Source organism: Diabrotica undecimpunctata, chromosome 3 (genome assembly GCF_040954645.1).
Source record: "Diabrotica undecimpunctata isolate CICGRU chromosome 3, icDiaUnde3, whole genome shotgun sequence".
Lineage (NCBI taxonomy): Eukaryota > Metazoa > Arthropoda > Insecta > Coleoptera > Chrysomelidae > Diabrotica > Diabrotica undecimpunctata.
Window position 1 is genome coordinate 86,595,154 of NC_092805.1, and position 23,884 is coordinate 86,619,037.

Below are 23,884 nucleotides of genomic sequence, written 5' to 3' on the forward strand. Positions count from 1 at the left end.
GGCCTATGCTGATGATATCAATATTGGTGGGAGAACGAAAAATGCTGTACAAGAGGCGTATATAACATTAAAAGAATCAGCTACAAAAATGGATTGAATAATAAACACCAACAAAACGAAGTATATGAAAATAAGCACGCAACCACAAATCCTACAACCACTTACAGAAGAATATTTATAGAAAACGACGTCATCGAAGCAGTTAACGAATTTGTATACGTGGGAATGCTCCTTAACACTGGAAATAATACTACCGCAGAGATAAACCGCAGAATTTGCACGGCCAACAGATGCTATTTTGGGCTAAATCTCCTTCTAAAATCCACAATTATATCGAGAAATACAAAAATAAAACTCTACAAAATAATAATACGCCCACTTTTAACATATTTAACATATGGTTTGGAGACCTGGACTAACAAAAAATAATGAAAACATGTTAAAATGTTTCGATGTGTGGAGAAGACCATACAACTTCGAACTTTATAAAATATACCAGGAACCTGATATCGCAAAATATATTAAAATAGGGCATCTGAGGTGGATAGGCCATGTAATGCGTATGGAACAAAATTATCCATCTAGAAAAACGCTCCTTAATAGACTCATTGGCCAGAGAAGAAGAGGAAGACCCAGAACAAGATTTCTTGATAATATCGATGAAGACATGAGAAATATGGAAATACGTGCTTGGCGGAAAAAGGCGATGGATAGAGACGACTGTAGAGAAATTCTTGAGGAGGCTAGGACCCACGCAGGGTTGTAAAGCTGGAATGATGATGATGAATTCCTTGTATCAGTTGTGTACAAGAATTTATAAAAATAATGTTACCGCCGCGACAAATTTCGAATAAAATACATAAATGCAACTGAGTAAGCCTTGAGGTTTAATCCAGATTTTCACGCCTCAGTGACGGAGAACATGAATATATTTTAGTCTTTAAGTTTAAATGTGGTATTGTTGATCGTGACATATCCCTTTATTTGCACCCAGATTAATACCATGGTAGTATACTCGGTTCGCTATCTCCAGTCTGAACTGTCTAGTGAATTTAGTAATTATTTTTTGCGAAGTTAGTTACTTTTTGACAGACTAGAAGTGGCTGGAAATTACTATACAACCAAGCACACGTATTTATAGCCAATATTAATAGTAAACAAACTAAATAGTATATAAAACAGAACTTTACAAATTACCGACAATCAATATTTATTTATTTGCACCATATATAATAAATAGTTATGTTAAATTATAACAACTAAAATATATCTTTTAAATATATACTACCCAAAATTGTATGGGTTTAGTATGCACTTCCACTATTTAGAATAATTCTTCTTTTTTCAAAGAAAGAAGTCTGCAACAGTATAATACTTGAGCTATTAAAACTGAGAAGTAGGAATTGTTGTGTTGTAGGTTTCCGACAATGAATCTGTCAAAAAATGCCCGAGCTAAGCGAATGGAGTTTAACTACACTTTGTTTTACTACTTCGTAAATAGCAAACTTCTTAAATCTTGAAAAATGTAATTTACATAACTGCAAAAGTGATTTTTTGAGCATTACTTTTCATACTTTTCGTTCTTTGCGTATTAACTGCACTGGCATTGTTCACAGAAAGACAGAATTGATCAGAAAATAATCTTCTCTTCGACAAATCTTCTATCCTCCAACATAACAGTCATAATCAAATGACGACCTTTGCCAGTTGGAAATTTTAACTAGTAGACAAACCTTCAGTAAATGTCTGACGAGCATTTGTAATCTGTTTATCTTGCAAAGTTTTCATTTTTTTATCAGATAAAAAAATATTAGTGCCTTTAATAGAGACTCATTTAAGTAATACGTAACGCACTTTTAAAATTTTTTTGACCATCTCTGCCATCTACTATTAATGACTCTTAATATGTTTAAAATCGTTCTAGGCTTCATCTTATCGAAAGCCGTTGATCGCAGCATTTTTGGATGAGTACATTTAAGCCAAAAAGTGCCTCACTGATACTCAGCGCATTTCTAAATACAAAATTGGGTTTCATCTAGGTCTATTTCGTAATGAATAATGTGAAAAAAAACTTTTCGATGTGTAAATCTAATTAATCTGTATTCGTCTCATCTTTTGGCCGCCGTTTCGTCGGAATTACTATAAAAACATAATTTAACCATTCCTCAAATATTTTAACCAGTAATATATACAGCATTAAAAAGCTTAACTAGGGCACTGATATGGCCATTATGTATGTTATTATGTTCAGTTGCTTTTTGATTTTAACTGATGTTATTGTATAAAGAAATTCAGATTTTAAAATTTCAGGCCCTTTTTGATTTACATTTCTCTGTATGTTTGACATGTCATCTTGGAATACTCATCTACTAGAGCATTAGTGTTTTTCTTATTTTATACAGGCCTAAAACTTTACGAACTTTCTTTTGCTGCAAATTGAACATGTCATGCTTGTTTTTATAATTCTTCCAGTTCTGAAGCCACTTTATTTTAGCCGCTCATATTTTTTGTTCTATATCACTTTTTTTTTCTATATTTGTCTGCCTTGTCCTTATATTGACTTGTTTGTTCAAAAAGGTCTAGTATTTCTTCCGTCATCCATTCAATCTATTAGTTACACTATATTCTTCTATTCTTGGTCATACGTACACGAAATAATTTCTATGTTTTCTCAATATTTTCGGTAGTTCTTGTTTCTTTCAAGTGATTATTTACATCATTTTCTATTTTACTTTTGTTGATATCTGAAATAGTAAAATTTTGTTCCCGACTAAAGGGTTGTGATTAGATTTAATATCAACTTCAGGGTATGTTTTTATTTTACTGATAAAGTTGGAAGTCTTTTGTTGATACAAATGGAAGAAAGAGATAGGTATTTAAAAAACAGTTCAGTTGGCGTTACTAAGTACTTTTCTGTCCTTAGGTTTGACAGATATTTAAATGATTTCAATAGTGACATCCGGAGAGCAGACGAAGAGGGTTCTGGAATTATTAAACCACTTGCATCAACTTCGTCTTTGCTGAACCAATAGGCATCCTCAGGCGATGTGTTCTTGTAGCGCACAATGCAGAGAAGCTCATTTGCCAATTTGGCAGCAAGTCGCTGTGGAATACTCTAGTGTGGGATGTAAATAGATCCTACTGGTTGCACATATTCTGTTCTTGAATCGTAGAGCACCTGCTTAAATGCTTTCAATGGAGGCAATAGATCAAATTAAAACCTCACAAAAAGTGGTGACAACTTGCATGATCCTTTATCTAACTGACTAAGTAACATGAGAATAATTGGGATTTAAAGGATTGGGCAGTCTGACTGCAGGAAATCTGGAAATACAGATTTAAATGCACTCCTTTGGGATAACAGCAGCATATTTCTGCTGGATCCCGAAAGCTATCTTCAGGCTTTCGGTATTCGGCCGAAACATCATAGTTATTAAGTTTTTTTTTTTCAAATTTTGATGACATGACAGTGATTCATTTTTATTTATATAGATTCTTAGATTTTGCACTATAATTTTTCTATTCATTTTTTATTAACTGGTTTGATATTGTATCTGAGCCTGCTGCTTCTTTGTTTGAGGTTTTTAAATTCTATTTCCCTTATTATCTCTTGTTTTTTCAATTTTTTTTTTCATACACATTCTTCCATAACCTTAAATAGCTATGGGTAGTATATTTACCTTGTTTTAGTATTTATTTTATTTGTTGAAATTCTTTAAATGGGTATAATTTAGGTAGTTAAATTTTTTTTTTTTTTTATTTTTAACAAATATGATATAATTGTTTAATTACAATTTATTTTAAATTAACAGCATATTAATCAAAGCACAGGTTTTTAAACGTGCCTTGAACTCCATAAGATTCTGTATCCTCCAATGGAGTGGGGCGAAGACTTTCGTTCACTTTTAATACATCCCGTTGGTCAAACATTTGTTGGTATTCTTTTAGCTTTGTGTTCCAATCTTCTAAAATAAATAAAACAAATGAATATATTATAGGTTTAAATATGCAAGGGGATAATAGGACACATTAAATATCTTCTCTTGACATCTGCGGAAAAACGAGGAGCCAGTATTCTTAAGGTTAGTTACCCAAGTTAACTTCAAGCACCAGCAAGAGGCGCTACTACCTGACTTGACGATGTGAAGTGCGACCTTGCCGAAACGTCGTCAAAATAATGGTTTTTATCAAAACCAAAATTATTCAACGGAAAACCACAAAAAGAGCATATACATATATATACATATATGCACATGTATATATATATATATATACACATTATATATATATATATATATATATATATATATATATATATATATATATATATATATATGTATTGAAAACAATACGACCGTTAATTAAATTTAAAATATATTCAATGGTTGAATTGCAGAGGTTTGATCGATCAATAATTGGGAAATGAAAGTCGTCAACTACTTTATTGATTTACTTGAATACGTTTCGCTTTTATTCTTTTTTTAAGCATCATCAGTTCAAAAAACAATTTGTAGGCTTTTTTAGATGTTATAAAAGCTCTACGATAACTTAACATTAAAATTTAACTAACTAAACGAGAAAAAAAAACAAAAAACACCAGAAAAACTGTATATTTTCATTTTCAATGAACTAATTGTTCATTTATATTATTTTTTGGTGATTTTTTTTTTAGAGACACACATATATATATATATATATATATATATATATATATATATATATATATATATATATATATATATATATATATATACATATTGTTGTAGTTCAAAATTAACTTAAAAATAAAATAATTTTATGTAAAGCATTATATAATTTAGCATTAAGAAGTGTTTGAAGAAGAGTGGACAGTTTGTATGTTGGCACATTTATGCTAATACAAATTTTTGATAATACGGAGGTCTTGGTCATCAATTCCCACCTATTTTAAGACACCGATTAGTTTTTCATGGGCGAACCGGTGAAAGACCTTTTCAAAGGCGATAAACCATATACATATATACTGGCTGTTCTATATCCCTACATCTTTGAACCTGGCCTGCAAACTGAATAAGGCATTTCTGGTTCCAAGGTTGTTTCTGAAACCAAACTGTGTTTTGCTTAGTTGTATTTCTATTTTGTTGTAAATTCTCGAGTGTAGACAAATTTTCAGTACATGGCTCATTAGACTGGTAGTGTTTTAGTTATCTTGCCTTATATTTAGTTATCTTGTATGTTATATACTGTTATGATTGTTTATTTTGAGTTCAAACTTAGTTTATTGAGCCAATAAAAAAAGTATAACTTATCTGTTATCAAAAGTAAAATAATCCTTATATTATCTGTGTTCGATGGATTCAAAAGATTTTCTAGTTGTCTTTTATCGGGAAGGAGAAGAAAGGATAATAATACAAATATATTATATTACAAAGATTTACGTTTCTTTATTTTATATGAACGAATAAAACAATTATTAAATTCTGTCGTTATCTTATCAATCAGCATACAAGAAAATAAATCAAATTATTATGATAATAAGATTATAAAGCTACATACATTTATATTACGTGAAAAACCAATTTTACTTAAAATTTTCTTTACTTGAAAAAAAACCACAAAACTTTAACTTTTTGATTAGCCTAACAAAACCTCAATTCTTAAATTTGAATGCTAATGACCATGATGTCGAAACGATCCTTCACAGATATAAAATTCAATTGTACAAACACTTACAGTTTATTTTCTTCTTGAGTTGTATGTTGGAACATACCCAGAAAAGTCCAGTCTCCTCAAAGATGTGATCTCCCTTTTTTGGCACCTCGGCTCCTTCTTTACATCTCTGCAAACCTCCTGCAGACTACACAAAAAACACCTGATTCACTTCTCCAAACTCCGCTACTTATTTATGATACCAGGACCTCCTTTTGTCAACTTGATAAGAATACGTAAGAATACTTTCACATATACTTTATAAAAATGCCCACGGTAGATACAAGGACCTGTTTTAATCTACTTGTTATCTCCTTCTTCAAACTATTCACTTCTTTTCGTTACGCCGGTATCCAAACTCACGAACCACACCCTATCTTGAGACACACGACTGTTTCCTTTCGATGACCAAAATATGACTAACTTCTCCTCTCTCATGATCGACTCACCAAATTCCCATTTAAAAACGACCGTCCAATCAAAAAGCTTAAATTGTGTTTACTATGATATTGGAAAAGCCTAATTTCGGTTTCAGAGAAAACTAAATAGCTTACTTTAAAATTGGTTTTTTTTTAATACATCATTTATACATATTTCAAAAGATTAGAATATGGTCATTTAATACTCGACTCTAAAAACAATGAAGAGATTAACTTACAGGTAAAATGTCTTCTAATTCTAAACAAAGGATTTTTGATAATTTTGTTTGAAACGGAAACAGGTCGTTTGCCAAACAAATTTCTATTCTTATCTACTAAATCTTATCTTAAATTACTATACAGATTGAACGAATTTAAAACGGAACATACGAAATCAATGTATTTCGGCTCAACTCCGCTCTAGGTGGTTGGCCAACAAAAGGTTGTCAAATAATTATATTATAAAAATCCAATACTTCAGCGGGCTGCTGGATTCTGAATTCATTCAAGAACAAATCAAAACTCCACCCAAATAGGTTGCCTAGAATCACTGAAAAAACTAGACTACACAAGCAGTTATTATGCTGTCAAACCACTTATCGCTTCCTTATAGTCCAAGAGATAGAGCCGAAATTTTGAACTGATCAGTAATATGACATTTCTCTATTGGAATATATTCATTGTAACTGGGTTAAGATTTTGCATTACAGGCGGACCCCCTCGTGGTACAGGGAGTAGCTATACAGGGATGAAGTTGTCATTTTTTTCGGAAAAATTAACGATCGATGATATGGCTGAAAATTTGCCCAGAGTAAGATCTTGGTATAACTAGACGAAATCCCAAAGGGCGGACGCGAGAGTGGATACATAAGGGGTGGCGGACAAGGGTGAAGTTGCAATTTTTTGGGGAAAAAGTAACGATAAGTAATATGTCCGCCATTTTCATGGTGATAATGTTTTTTTTTTTCAAACTAAAGTCATATTTACTTTACAAATCACATTTTTTTCTTAAATATAAATATTTTACGAATTAATTTTTAATTGAATAAATGTTTGATATTTGATATTTTATTAAATTAAAGTAATTTTATAATGTTAACTATTAAATATTTTTTGTATAACAAATAGTAATTTTACTTATTTTTTATTACAATAAAAAGGTTTTTAAATTTATATTGCATAAATAATGGTTGTTCAGATATAAGAAAAATTTGATTTATTATTACATTAATAATCAAATACAAAATATATTATTTCTATTTATCAATAGGTAAAATTCAATTTGTAGAATTCCTTTAACATTTTACAAATAATTATTAATAAAAATCAATTTAATAGTGGAATTATCAATTTTTTAAGTTTTGAAATTTACTTTGTAGATATTTTCAATATTTTTTTTAACTTTTAAATTGATTGAATTTTTTTTTCATTAGTTAATTATAATTTTACAAATTCTGTTTGGACATTAATTTTGCATCATTATTATTTTAAAATATTAAAATAATAATGATGCGCGTTCCATTTAGACCAGTAATTCTAGACGCATGCGCTAAATGTAATAAGTATCAAGATGCTTTTATCCAACTTGGTGAAACTGACTTCGATAGTAATGAAGTTTTTGAAAGCTTAGAAACTTTCATATGTCACTTATATGGAACAGGACTGACGAGAACAATTCCAAAAAGCAAAGTAAACGATGTCAGATTTTCACTATTTAACCGACAGTATAAGTTGCATGATGTAAACGAGCCTTTTTAAAAAAAAAACTAAAAAATTTCGATGCTTCAAGCTTACCACCATGTCAAGATGAATTACACCAACATCTACTGAGAGCCCATTATATTTCAAATATTTAAACAAATGCTCATAAAAAAGTACCAACAGAATTGATTGTTGAAGAACATGGTTGGGAGTTTTAAGATGAAACATATAAATTCAAATGGTTTAGTGGACGTCAGATGCCAGAATCAGTTCGAGAAGTAGTGATTAAAAATGAAGCAGATAATGAATGTGATATTATTGAAAGTGAAAGTGACGAAGATGATGAATGTGATGACATCAATGAGAGTGAGAAAAATGACGAAATTTTTAAAGTTTTTCTAAATTTTTTTTTCTTATCGGAAAAATCGTTTGAAAATTTTTGGAAAAAAATTATGGTATAACTGACAGAAAATCGAAAGGATTCTACAAATTGGATTTTACATCAAAAAATTACGAAAATTTTCATTTACGGAAATTTTTTTGGAAAATTTTGAGGAAAACTCTACTTGACGCTTTTCAGAATAGTAACAGAAGTGAGCATACAAATTTTCAAATCAATCGGTATAAAAATATCATAATAAAATCAGTTTGAAAATTGTTACCGAGACCTAAAATGTGCAGGCAAGTGGTACATTTGACCCCGTTTTATGGCTCTCTGTACCAACCCAGCTGTCCGCTCTTTTGGATTTAGAGTTTTTAGGGGCTAAATAATGAGCCATGAAAATGGCGGACATATTACTTATCGTTAATTTTTCCCCAAAAAATTGCAATTTCACCCTTGTCCGCCACCCCTTATGTATCCACTCTCACGTCCGCCCTTTGGGATTTCGTCTAGTTATACCAAGATCTTACTCTGGGCAAATTTTCAGCCATATTATCGATCTTTAATTTTTCCGAAAAAAATTACATCTTCATCCCTGAATAGCCACCCCCTGTACTACGAGGGGCGTCCTCCTGTAAGGCAAAGTCTTAACCCAGTTACAATGAATATATTCCAATAGAGAAATGTCATATTACTGATCATTCCAAAATTTCGGCTCTATCTCTCCGACTATTAGGCAAGCTCCTCCTTCCTTTAAAGGAGACAGATAGTTGAACGATATTTTATACAATGTCTATCACTGGGTATGGATTTATTTTTGTCCAAGTTTTATATTGGTCCACTATTTCAAATGCAGTTCAAACAGACATATATTAAATTGTATGTTCCGTTTTAAATTCGTTCAATCTGTATACAATTTGTTTATATTGATATCTTGAAATTTTATTTCGATGGATTTTTTTATTTATTTTTCTTTGGTTGGGAAAGAAGAAACATAACAATACATATACATATATATATATATATATATATATATATATATATATATATAAGAATAAGAAAAAAGAAGTACTTGTGACTCGTTTGGAACAAATATATAACTGTTTTGGATGGGTTGGAGTCAATAATAGGGCTACTGGTTAACTATTTTTATATTCTAGAGCTTTCAATTGTGTTTACAATTATTATCAAGAGCTAAAAAAGACAAAATACTTACAAGGTTGAACTAAAAAGAAAAAACAATCTTTGTTAACTTACCAAATAAAAATTAGTTTGGTAAGTAAAAATCACTGCTTACATCTTCAAAATATTTAATACAAAAATGCTTTTATCTAATAAATGTATAAATCATAAAGAAAGAATATAATTATAAATTTTGCTTAAATTTTGAATTTCAGATCTTTTGTTTAAACTCTTATCATTTTTGCTAATACAAACCATTTCCAAAAAAGTCCTTTTAAATTTATTACTTTCACTACATAAAATTTTAATGTTATCAAAATGGTCTTTATCGATTACATGTTCTGCCAAAGCACAAGATGGTTTTTTAATTCTGCAATCAATAATTAATAAAAAACCATCTTGTGCTTTGGCAGAACATGTAATCGATAAAGACCATATTATGGATTTTGATAACATTAAAATTTTATGTAGTGAAAGTAATAAATTTAAAAGGACTTTTTTGGAAATGGTTTGTATCAGCAAAAATGATAAGAATTTAAACAAAAGATCTGAAATTCAAAATTTAAGCAAAATTTATAATTATATTCTTTCTTTATGATTTATATATAAAACTTGTAAAATGTCATATTTAATTCTCCATATATCTGTCACATTCTTTCAGACATCTGTCAACGGTGAATAAATCTTCTTCTTTTTGTTACTAAACAAAAAAGAATGTTTAAACGAAGTTTTACTTTTGGCAATATAATTGTCAAAAATAAAAATTTTATGTTGGCATTTATGACATTGAGGCTATTTGTAATTGGTTGCTATTTGAACTTATTTATAAATTCAATTATTCTTATATTAAAAAAATGTTTTCAAAATTATAAAAATTTTTCAGAGAAACATTTATTAGATAAAAGCATTTTTGAATTAAATATTTTGAAGATGTAAGCAGTGATTTTTACTTACCAAACTAATTTTTATTTGGTAAGTTAACAAAAATTGTTTTTTCTTTTTAGTTCAACCTTGTAAGTATTTTGTCTTTTTTAGCTCTTGATAATAATTGTAAACACAATTGAAAGCTCGAGAATAAAAAAATAGTTAACCAATAGCCCTATTATTGACTCCAACCCATCCAAAACAGTTATATATATATATATATATATATATATATATATATATATATATATATATATATATATATATATATATATATATATATATATATATATATATATATATGTATATATATTGTTATGATTCATTTTATCAGCCAAAGATAAAATTAAAATTACTAAATAGACCATCTAAATAAATTTTCAAGATATCCTGGAGAGTTTTTATGCTATGTAAAAATAAAAAATAATATTGGTTTGCTCTTAATATATTTCAAAGTATAAAATATAATAATTCAAAATATTTCAACTGATAAACTATAAAAGATATTTCGAAGAAATGAAACTCCATTATCTTTGGATTACCTGTAGTAAACAAAATTTAAAGATATCCAGAAATTATATTCTATGTAAAATATATTTGAGTGAACGAAGTGAAATGAACAATGCGACCGGGTTTTCCAAATGGACTTGTACAGTGAATAAGACAATTTGTAGAAACCGATTAGCATGTTAATAGTTTTTAGGAAATTTATAATTGTAGGTAAAATTGTTTGTTTGTTATCTAAATGGTAGATGGGGATACGTATGACGAGCTTTGATTGGAGGAGATTAAAAGAAGGTGGGATAGCTATGTAGGAATGAGAGTTCAGCTAGATTTTTAAGGAAGAAAAGATAATCAGTTGTTTTCCAAGGGTGCAAGGCGAACAGTCGTTGTTCTTTGGCGGTTCCCAAGTAATAGTAAGCATTAGAAGTGAATGTTTGTGAGTTTTCGTAGACTGATGATGATGATGAACTAATCCTGACGGAAGCTGATCCAGTAAAATATTGTAAGTCATTCTTTTCTACTTATATATTCCAAGAGTCACTGTTCAGGCCGGAACGAGAGATTCAGTTTATCGAGAGGAGAAGAAGCTAGCATCTTTTGAACGATACGTGCATCTGAAGGAGATCATTGAAGACGAGAGGCTCGCAATAATTTGTTGTACGATTGCTGATTATCTAGGGAACTGCTAAGAATAGATAGTGTAGGCTTCAAGGAACAAGGATTTGGACAACTTATCTTCAGAGAGATAGTTTTTTTTTACCATTCGTCAGTTTTTCTTTATCAACAAAGTTTTTTTTTAATTGCTTCAGAAAAGATAGAAATATTTATCAGGAGATATAGAACAACAATTTTGATTTGAAATTTTAATTTATATAGTATATAACATTAATTTTTGAAGGTTCACGTACGTAGAACAAAATTTTGATAATCATTGTATGAGATATTTTTTGTTTAAGATATTTGAGTGTGAATTTTATTTCAATATATAATTTTGTATCATATATGTTTATTATTCCGGTATTGCATTAGACCTTACCTATCATATGTAAAGCATAGCTATTGAAGCACGAATATAGCCCTGAGGTAAGAGAATTAAATAGTGTGATAAAATCATAATTGCATCATTTAAATAAGTTTAATTAATTAATTAATTAGCTAATTACTTGCTTGGCGCACCACTGACTTTTAATATCAGATTAACTGGCGCCCAACGTGGGGCTTGAAAATATCGCAGCTTTACGTATGATGGTACGAGAAGAGATCCGGAATAAGTACAGGTGATCCAGAGATAAAAAAAAATAACATTGAGGGAATTTGAATTTGAAAGTATTTTGACAATTTTTCCAGTGGATAAAAAATTGATTTATTGATTGATCGTAGTTAGTTGATATTTACTGCTATTGAATTATTTGATTTTTATTTTCTTTACCAATCGTACATTTGATATTTATTGTGAATTATTTAAATTTTACTGATTGCATATTTGATATATGTCGTGAAAATTTATTAAATTTGGGGAGAAATATTTGTCGTGTTCTGCAACATATAGAGTGTGGTAAAATTTCACATTTGGCGGGGACAAAAGGAGTAACAAAAAGAAACAACATGTCTGTCACAAGGAGACAAAGTAAAGTGCAGGAAAGGAAGGAGGATAACAGAGAAGATGAAACAATTTTGGAAGAAGGATCGGATAATGAAGGAAATGTTACAATAGTTGAGGAGAGAAAAAAAACCATCAGGAATAAATAAAATATTACAACTAATGCAACTCCAGTCACAAAAAATGGAAGACACAAAACAAACAATAGAGAAAAACCAAAATGAAACATCAAAGAAAATGGATAGAAATCAACAAGAAACAAGACAAGCAATAGAACTAAATAACAGGAATATAGAGCAGCGTTTGGAAAACTATGAACAGAAAATTAAAGAATGTGTCGAGGGGATAAAGAAAGAACTGATACAACAGATAGAAGAATAACCCTAAAGAATGCAAAACAAGAGACAGAGATTAAAGATATCCAAAATACAATGAAGGAGATACGAAATTGCCAGAAAAAGGAACTAGAGAAATTAGAAACAAAATTTGAAATGGCGTTACAAGAAGACAAGAAAGAAATGGAAAGGAAACTTAAGCAAAATGAAAAACAAATGGCAGAAATTGAACTAAGAGAAGAAGAGAGAAAAGAAGTTATCGTCCATGGAACAAGCGAGGCGAAAATACAATTTGGCGGGGATATTAGAAAAACACACCCAGTACCGTTTGTTAAAAATTTGAAAACTAAATTGCAACATGTTAGATATTTTGACGATTGCTAAGAAACAATTAGAAACCATCTGAAAGAAGAAGCAGCGTTATGGTATGAAAGCAAAGAAGATGAGTTTGAAAATTGGACAGATTTCGAAAATAAATTTCTCAATTATTTCTGGGGTAAAAATAAACAGAGGGAAATCAACCAAGAGCTACAGAATGGAAAATATCACGAGAAAATGGGAATATCTGAAGAAAGATATGCTTTGCAGATATATAACAATTCAAAATATCTAGATTACAAATACTCTACCGAACAACTGGTAGAAATGATAAGCAGACATTTCGAAGAAACGTTGGAGGATCACGTGATTTTGAGAAACTATCAAGATATTGATAGTTTGTGCCAATTCCTTCAATTAAAAAAACGAAAAGAAGAGAAATGAGAAACAGAAGACAACATGACCAATATAATAGACCGGAAAGAAGGTACCAAGCAAATTACGACCAGAGAAAACGACATCCCCATCAACAAATGAATATAGGCCAAGAGAATACCACAATTACACTAGACAACAAAATTATGATAACCGGAATGACACGCAAAATAGAACATATGAAAATCACAACAGGAACATAATTGCACAAAATTCTCCGAATAGGAATATGAACGAACAAAGGGACGGTAGAAATAATCAGAGCTTCCAACGACAAAATAGAAGAGAGATGAATCATGTAGCAATAGAAAACGAGGAAGAAGCTGTATGCAATGAATCTAGACAGGATCCACTAAACAAAAGTAAAAAACTCTCCGGTATATTTTGTCACCCGAGAGAGTTTATACAGTTGGCGGAAAACGCAAGACAAAATTCTAATTCCAATCTAATATTTTTAGATGCATTTATAAAACATAAAGCGATTAAAATTCTGATTGATTCTGGATCGGAGATATCGTTAATCAGTAAAAAACTAGTAAAAGAATTAAATTTGGAGAGATTTGTGTATAAGATTCCTAGAGTTGCTTTAGTGGGTGCAAATAATAAAAAATTGACGACAGTAAACGAAGGTTTCGGAGTACGGATTAGAGTGGGAGGCCAATTCCATATTATGCAATGTGTGGTGATCGAAGATTTAAATCTTGATATGATAGTGGGAATTGATGAATTAAGTGAAAAACATATCACTATTAATTTTTCGGAAAATAAACTGGAAATCAGAGCAGAACCAGACAACACAGAAGAAGAAAAGAGAACAGATAGGACAAAAATTTTTGAAAGAATAAATGAACAGGAAAAACATAAAGAAATCAATATGACTGTAGAGGATAAACCGAAAGGACAAGAAAAAAATCAATCAGAAGAGAAAAAGAAGGAAGAAAAAGAAGAAGAGTTCGAAAAGAAAGCAGGAAAACACGGTAGAGACAAGAGAAAAACAGGAAATAGAAGGTACAGAAGAATTGTTGGCAACCGATGATAAAACAGAAAGAAAGCAGGAAGAAAAGGAAGTGATCATAAGAGAAACGAAAGGAGTAGAAACGTGGTGCTCGGAATACCAAACGGAAATTGAATAAAGAGAAAAACCAGAAGAAGAAATAAAGGATGAGGACAGAGAAGAAATGGCAATTATGGACGAGAGTCCAGAATTTTGTGAAGAAATATTATGGACAGTGAACACACGTAAACAAAATGAGGATGAAAGAAAAATAAAATGTGGAGAAAACACGGAAAAGGACAAGAAACATGAGAATCGGAAAAATGATGATTTAAACAAAGAAAAAACGGTGGAAATGAATTTGACAACGAAGCAAGGACAGAGAAAGAAGAAAAAGCAGAAAACAAAATTAAAAAATGGAATAGAGAATTCTGCAAAAGAAGAGATGAGCTCAGCCGAAGAAGAAAAAGAAAAATCAGGTTTGATGAAAGAAAAGTGAAAAGATATAATTGAAACGGGAGTGTTTAAAGAAGAAGTATGCGAGATAAAGAAAACGGAATTAATTTCCGAGTTGGAAGCGGTAAAATTTAAAAAGAAAAATTTGCAGATGTTGCTGGAAATGAAAACTGATGACAAAAAAAGACTTATGGATCGCCTAAATAAATTTACATTCGACTCATCCAGCGAAGACTGTACTAACTCATTTTTTGAAGTTTTCGAATAAAGCAAGATCAAGTTTTGATTAGCGCAAAAAATCAGGGGTTCTTATTTATTAAATTCTTTTTATATTCATCCATTGTGTTTACCGTATTGTTCCATTCGTGCTTTTAAACATGTCAATTTTGTTTCTTTATCTGGATTTTGAATGAGTTAGTACAGTATTCGCTGGAAAAAATTGGGAATATAAATAATACATACCATCGTTCTATGAAATTGTATTTATGATTAAAGTCTACATCGAAGTTAAATTACAAAATATTATAAACAAACTGTAGCAAAATACTGGGGTGTGTAGGAGGACAGAGGTATAAGAAGAGTGGTCTATATATATGGGATAAAATAGATAACAATTAAGTAAAGAAGTATGAAAAAAAAGTATTGAATGGAATGTGGCTAGGCTAGCAATGTAGGCAAGAGAATGACCACTAGAAACTCAAGGATGGATACGGCCAATTTGCATGCCTTTTAAAGACAGTAAATCAGGAAAATATGTATGATGGATAGAAAAGAAGATATGAAAAATAAATAGATATAATGAAAATTAACAAAGAAAACAAATTGAGGGCGCCAGAAGAGGGATAATACTCTAAAAAGAGTAACAGTCACTCTTTCAGGTATCGTATACTGCTAATATTAATTAAAGTTGATTTAATAAACAAAAATGCTGTAAATGTAAAAAGGTAAGGAAATATTAATAAAAAATTATATGCAAAACAAATTCAAGTTTATTAAATATAACTTCTTAGATTTTGACAATCTCTAAGTTACCCAAAAAGTATATGAAAATTTCACAATATAATATTTTAAAAAAGAAATGTTGAAAACAACTATAATAAAAAGTTGAAAACTACACAGAATAACTCTGATATAGAGTGTACAACCTACATCTAGGTTAAAAAACAACCTTAAACAAAATAATGCTAACGTTGGAAGAACGTATAGCCAAGTAACTATATCATACTAACCTACAATATGACCAACAATATTGTTAAACACCTCTAAATTCAAATATAAACCAAGTAATATATAAATGGGAACAAGCCAAGTTAAACAATTAAAACGGTCTATTATCCTGAAGGGATAATAGCCAGAGTTAATAACGCAAGATGAAATATAAAAAAAATTAGTTAAGTAAACACATAATGAAATAATTAAAGTTAATAATGAAATAAATGGTTAATACAAAAAAAACAATGGAAGATAATCTCTGGGTAGAATTTGAGCTCAAACTTACCGATACCTTACACCAAGGGGAGTTATATTAATTTATATATATATATATATATATATATATATATATATATATATATATATATATATATAAAATATATATATATATATATATATATATATATAATATATATATATATATATATATATATATATATATAATATATATATATACATATATATATATATATATATATATATATATATAATATATATATATATATATATATATATATACATATATATATATATATATATATATATATATATATATATATATATATATATATATATATATATATATATATATATATATAGTTCTGAATCAAAAACCAACTGTCCTCCTAGGTGAAACAGTTGTCTGGAAGGATACTCCCGAATGGCTTCGGTGTCCCAGCGAAGTCCTCCTTGAGGTCCGAAATTAGCACGGAGCTGGTGCTAATTGGCTCAGTTCCGATGATTACGGTCCTGCCCTACCTCTAGGTGCAGGCTGGAGAAAAAATGAGGGTGGAGTAGACAATACCCCCTGGCTTGTCCCAATGACCCTGATTCTTATAGAGTTGAAGTGGTACTCTCCCTCGGATGTTCTGAGGGAAATTTATAATTCCATGGGAGGTGGCTGAAAACAATTCCCCGTTACTTCTAATCTCAACATTGATAAAAAAGAAATCAAAGAAGAAGTGAGGAAAGTTTCTTTCAGCATAAGAAACCGGAGCAAAAAGATAATTATAGTAGATAAAAAAAACCCATCCAATCGGATGTAGCGTGACCTTGCTTCACATAGAGTAAAAATATAATGGCCTTGAACAAAATACTATATTAAAATATGAAATAATGAATCTGAATAATAGGATATAGATAAAATACTCTAATGTTCATTAAAATATCTGTGGAAATTGTAATAGATGTTAAAGATTTACGGAAAATTCAGAATTTTAATCAGATTCATGCCAGAATGATTGTAAGCGGCCATACTATGCTTGAATTCGTGACCCAAGGTCATTCTGAATACCTTAAGGATGTGGGATGTGGGAACAAAAAGTTAGTTTTTATAATATAAAAAAAATTATTATTTACCAGATAGCTAATCAATTCCGTGCTAGAAATTTCACTTCCGCTTCCCGAGTTTCTGAAAACACCGTCAATTAAATTGTTATGGTTATACTTAGAATATTTAACTTCTTGAAGTGAAGGAAATTCTATGCATTAATTGGATTTTCTTTCGCTAACTACCACCTTTGTACCACTTCAAACTCTCGATCAAAAGTGAATTTTAATTCACAGTTAATTAACCAAGAGCCAGTTTCCACTCCCCCCTCATCTCCTGTCATCCCACTGGTTCGCAATGGTACCAAATTAGATCAGAGTGACAACTTAAATTATTAAAAATACACACTTAATAAGCAAATGAACACTTAAAGTTAGGCAACCCATACTACATCTCTGAAATTATTTTAATATAAATTGTTTATTATTTTAATATAAATTGTAATAAAAGTAACGACTGTTACAAAACGTTATTGCAGTTCTTCGTCGTCACTGCTAGTAGTGATTTTATACTTTTCTGATGTATCAGAATGTAGACTTCTATAGAAGTCATGAAACATAGTAGGAATTTTTTCAGTATCACAAAGCCATAATAAGCCAGTTAACTTCTTATCTATTGGCAAAATATTTGTGTATACTTTAGATGAAAATTGATCAATACGAGATGGACGTCCCCTTTTTGCTTTTGTTAGATCACACCTGATTGAATCGGAACTTAATTCATACTTAAAAAAATAACATTTGGTGTGTTACACGAAGTACTGATTTCCGTTATTTGACTGATTTTGACCATTCCTTTTCCATTGTCAGTTTTCCAATTTTTGTTGCCAACAAGCCTTTTGAAATCTAGGAAGTCTTCTTATGACATTTCTGTTACATTATATACTTTTCCGACAGGTTTGGCCATTCTTATCAAAGTAATCTATTATTCAGGAACATACAAGACCGACTGACGTTTTTTCGCGTTTTCAATTACAGCATGCATGCTGTCTCCCTCATTTTGGGTGTGACCCTTTTCTAAAAATCTATGAATAATACTGACTTGGAAATAGACAGCTGCATAAGAGAACATTGAAAATATGGTGTGGTTTCTGTTTTGCCCACCACAGTTATCCCAATAGAAGATCAGTGATTTAATTCCCCTCTTTTTTTGGGTCTCTATAAACTTCCACAAACAACTAGCAACTTCGTTTGAACCTCGTTTAGCAATTTGTTCATGCCATACATAACAGAAACCATCATTGTTGCCTATATCAAATATGGTGAAGTTGTATGTAGCATACTTACTTTTATAATAAAAATCGCTTACATTCTTTTGGGGAGTCGCTAAAACTTTTTGGAGATCAAAACATGCAACGCAGGTGGTCTCATCTGTCAAGGCGAGTTCTTTGTCACTGTTTTTCATATTTCTAACCACTATTTTATTAGCTAAGTGACGTTCATAGTTCTCCGTAAGTCGACCTTCCCAGTTTCATCAGCTAGGTTAAAGACTGAGCAGACATCGCACTGATCTTTCTTTGGTCTAAAGAAACTGATATTAAATTAAGTGTTAAAGATGTCTCTATACTGGCGATGCGTAGCAAGTTGTCCAATAATGTTTTCATTGCCATAAAATTCCGTATATAGTTTATACATTTTTTGAATGATTAAACCCTTCTTCTTCTTCATTGCCTTATCCGGTCCGGATGTTGGCGATCATCAAGGCTATCATGGTTTTGTTGACTGCTCTGCGAAACAGCTCCGCTGAGGTCATCCCAAACCATTGTCGGAGATTTTTCAACCACGAGATACGAGGGCGTCCCGGTCCTCTTCTGCCAAATACTTTACCCTGCATAACAAGTTGAAGAATTCGATATTTTTCTTCGTTCCGCATCACGTGGCCGAGGCCACGTGATGGCCGATTAAACCCTCCTCAAGATATATCCTCTTAGAACCCTTCCGAATATAATGTGAGGGTACCAACGGAAATAATTTTATGTGCTTTCTCACACTTTCTGCAATATCTGGAGTAAGTCTATGTGGTCGAACTTTATGCTTTCCACGTTGATTTGATTGTAAAACTCCAGTTACTTTTCTTTTAGTGAATGCTTTATTTACCCATGTTTGTGAAATACCAAGAGTTTATAAAAACATATTTTTACAAATTTGGTTTTGTTCACCGCCGAGCTGAAAATGATATTGCCGAGAAAAATTCCTACGAGAGTGTACACCAGCAGAAATAGTACTTTGTTTTTTCTCTATCTATGTCACATGCTGTACAATAAAGTCCCATTACCTTGTATGATCTTGCAAGTTCCAAAAGTCTTTAACATTCATCTGTCTCATTTCTTGATTCATTTTTGTGTTACACTTAAATCTGCATGTTTGTTGGCAAGGTTCGCCTATTTTTCTTGCCTTAACCAGTTTTCCCTGTCGATTTGTATGTTTCAGCCCACGATCTAGTCCAGTTTTAGATTTTACATCAATCCATTCTTCCTCTTTTCTTTCTCGTTTTCTACCCACTTTAACTCTAGTATTACTTTTCCTGTTCTTTTTACACTTACTTATTTGTTCCTCATTTTCCTTTGTATCATCATATGGAATTTTCTTATTATCATCTTCTGAAAGTAAATAATCCGGGTCGCTATCTCAGCTTGCATGAAAACAGTCTTTAGTATCAACTTAACTGTATTCGTTCGTTCTGTTTCTGAAAACAAAAGACGATGCATGTTACATTAGGAATTTTTACTTGTTTAAATTAAAACAAACCTATAGATGCTTCGATATTAGTAGATATAACTTCTTTGGTCGTATTTAGGTCCGCGTTATCACAAATTGTTTTTAAAAAAGGTATAAATAATTCATGTTTCTATACATATTAAAAATATACTAACCTCTTGAACAATGCGCCTGTCGAGAATCTGTTTCTCGCTTGTTAGCTGTCCTTACTAAATTTACCATGAATTGACCTCTCGAATACATCCTGGATACTTATTTAAATTTATAAAAATGTACACTCTATTTAAACGTATTATTTTTGATAGCAATTTATACACTGTACAACTTTTATATGTAAACACCGTTGGTCATGTAGGCGTACCACCGGCGTACTTTACTTAGCCTCAAAATGCGAAAACTGTATTAACTCACGAGACAACGGCACTTCCGTTCGGAATGCCGAGGAAGACTATACTAACTTAAGATAGAATAGTTTTCGTTGGAAAATGTATAGATATACAAGTTAGTACAATATTGAAGTGCAAAATTGGTTGCCTAAACATGGTCAAATTAACTTAGAACTTTATTCGTTGAAAGATATCACGGTAATTTACTTCTTCGGGGGTGTAACTCAAAAACGCCAAAAATTGAGTTGCACGTGTCGATTTATAGAAGAAAGTTTAAACATGAAAATTGACAGATTGTTAAGACTTTTAAGAGAACAAAAACAAAAAATTGTGGAATTAGAGTCTTATGTTACAGCCAGTAAATTTGTTTTTTCAGATCAAGCTTTGATGTAGAAAACTTGCAGAAACAAGGATCTCAAATACCTGATTCATCTGCGCATACCGAAAAAAATATCGGTTACAAAAACTCACAAAAAACATACAGGAAAGCTTTTTCAGGATCAGCTAAACTGGATTCGATAGCGAATGAAACTAAAGAGAACTTAAATCAGATCAGTTTGCAGTACGATCCTAAAATGGGATCAAAGTGTTGTTGCGAATTTGGCAGTAGAATTAAATGGGTGAGGAAGCTGCTCGAGAAAGGTATGGCTTTAAGACAAGAACAGGCTTCCCAGAAAATTGAATCTTTACGAAAAATAAAAGAAGTTGGTTAGGATAAAATGATAACAAGAGAATTTTTTTTTGTTTGAAAGAAAATATTTTTTTTTCACTTAAAAAAAAATACTCACTTAAAATAAAAAAAAATTGTATCTCAAACAAGGCGGGGATGTTGTTATGATTCATTTTATCAGCCAAAGATAAAATTAAAATTACTAAATAGACCATCTAAATAAATTTTCAAGATATCCTGGAGAGTTTTTATGCTATGTAAAAATAGAAAATAATATTGGTTTGCTCTTAATATATTTTAAAGTATAAAATATAATAATTCAAAATATTTCAACTGATAAACTATAAAAGATATTTCGAAGAAATGAAAGTCCATTATCTTTGGATTACCTGTAGTAAACAACATTTAAAGATATGCATAAATTATATTCTTTGTAAAATATATTTGAGTGAACGAAGTGAAATGAACAATGCGACCGGGTTTTCCAAATGGACTTGTACAGTGAATAAGACAATTGGGTAGAAGTTAGAAATTATATTTCTCCGTTAGTTCTTAAGAATTTGTAGAAACCGATTAGCATGTTAATAGTTTTTAGGAAATTTATAATTGTAGGTAAAATTGTTTGTTTGTTATCTAAATGGTAGATGGGGATACGTATGACGAGCTTTGATTGGAGGAGATTAAAAGAAGGTGGGATAGCTATGTAGGAATGAGAGTTCAGCTAGATTTTTGAGGGAGAAAAGATAATCAGTTGTTTTCCAAGGGTGCAAGGCGAACAGTCGTTGTTCTTTGGCGGTTCCCAAGTGATAGTAAGCATTAGAAGTGAATGTTTGTGAGTTTTCGTGGACTAAGTGTATCCTGAAGGAAGCTGATCCAGTAAAATATTGTAAGTCATACTTTTCTACTTATATATTCCAAGAGTCACTGTTCAGGCCGGAACGAGAGATTCAGTTTATCGAGAGGAGAAGAGGCTAGCATCTTTTGAACGATACGTGCATCTGAAGGAGATCATTAAAGACGAGAGTCTCGCAATAATTTGTTGTAAGATTGCTGATTACCTAGGGAACTGCTAAGAATAGATAGTGTAGGCTACAAGGAACAAGGATTTGGACAACTCATCTTCAGAAAGATAGTTTTTTTTACCATTCGTCAGTTTTTCTTTATCAACAAAGTTTTTTTTTAATTGCTTCAGAAAATATAGAAATATTTATCAGGAGATATAGAACAACAATTTTGATTTGAAATTTTAATTTATATAGTATATAACATTAATTTTTGAAGGTTCACGTGCGTAGAACAAAATTTTGATAATTAATGTATGAGATATTTTTTGTTTAAGATATTTGAGTGTGAATTTTATTTCAATATATAATTTTGTATCATATATGTTTATTATTCCGGTATTCCATTAGACCTTACCTATCATATATAGATATTAAAGCACGAATATAACCCTGAGAAAAGAGAATTAAATAGTGTGATGAAATCATAATTGCATCATTTAAATAAGTTTAAATAATTAATTAATTAGCTAATTAATTGTTTGGCGCACCTCTGACTTTTAATATCACATTAATATATATATATATATATATATATATATATATATATATATATATATATATATATATATATATATATATATAAATTGTTATGATGTGTTGTTTTGTTTGAATGATGAGCAATGAGTATTTTTAATAATATAATATATAGGGTTTTATCGCGGTTCTCAAAGAATTAGCTTGTAAGTACTTTTTTAAATTATCTTTATTATAACTATTATGAAACACACATATATATCTAACCTAGCCAATGTAAATTTAAAATAAACTATCTTTAAATTGATATTCATATAAAACTAATTAAATTCTATAGACAATGTAAAATTTAAACAAACTATCTTCAAAATTGAAATTGTTATGACACTAACTAAATTATATTAACAAAATTTTGTACCTTTCTTTCACTGAATGCCTAAATGAACTGTTTTCCACTATATAGATTCTAATCATCACTGAATGTCTTCGTACTTCGGTTATCCTTGTTTTTGTGAAATTACTTTTTCCAATTATCAGCTTCTACCAATTTAAGATATAGTTTTCTTCACCAGCATTTATACACCACCAAGCAAACCAGCAAACACCATTTATATTTATTCTTCTTTTCAATATACCAATATCCAATTATTATAAGTTGATTTATACTAATCTCCAATCATAATATAATTTTAATTTCTTCCAATGTCCATCCAATATTCTTCTAATATACTTTTATAATCTTCAATAATTATTTGTGTATAATTATAAATGTGCATTAAATATAGGCATAATTTTTAATCTTCATTTAACTCACTATATTAAACAATTTGACTATTTGTAACTGATTCACTGACTCCAACTAACTTTCATATTTCTTACTAAACTTTTCTGACTGACTTCTTGAAAATTCTGAACAATTTACTTCACTAACTAAATGTGTCTACTAACTTTCATAATAAACTGGCCTGACTTCTGACTAAAAACTGCCATCTTGAATCCAAATCACGGGTATTTATATCTTTTGGATATTCTAGAATCATCTGGTAAGAGATCATGTTCCATTTCATTCTATTTTTTCGATATGGATGTTCTC

The 23,884-nt window shown here is 30.3% G+C and overlaps 1 protein-coding gene across 1 annotated transcript in view; it reads right to left on the reverse strand.

Moving 5' to 3' along the window:
• Nucleotides 1–3,772: 3,772 nt before the first annotated feature.
• The window catches only part of LOC140435941 (alpha-tocopherol transfer protein-like), a 48,735-nt gene continuing 28,623 nt past the window's right edge, over nucleotides 3,773–23,884 (reverse strand). The window contains exon 6 of the mRNA XM_072524651.1: nucleotides 3,773–3,965. Within this exon, the coding sequence (XP_072380752.1) occupies nucleotides 3,817–3,965 (149 nt within the window). The 3' untranslated portion in view covers nucleotides 3,773–3,816. The remainder of the gene's footprint in view (nucleotides 3,966–23,884) is intronic.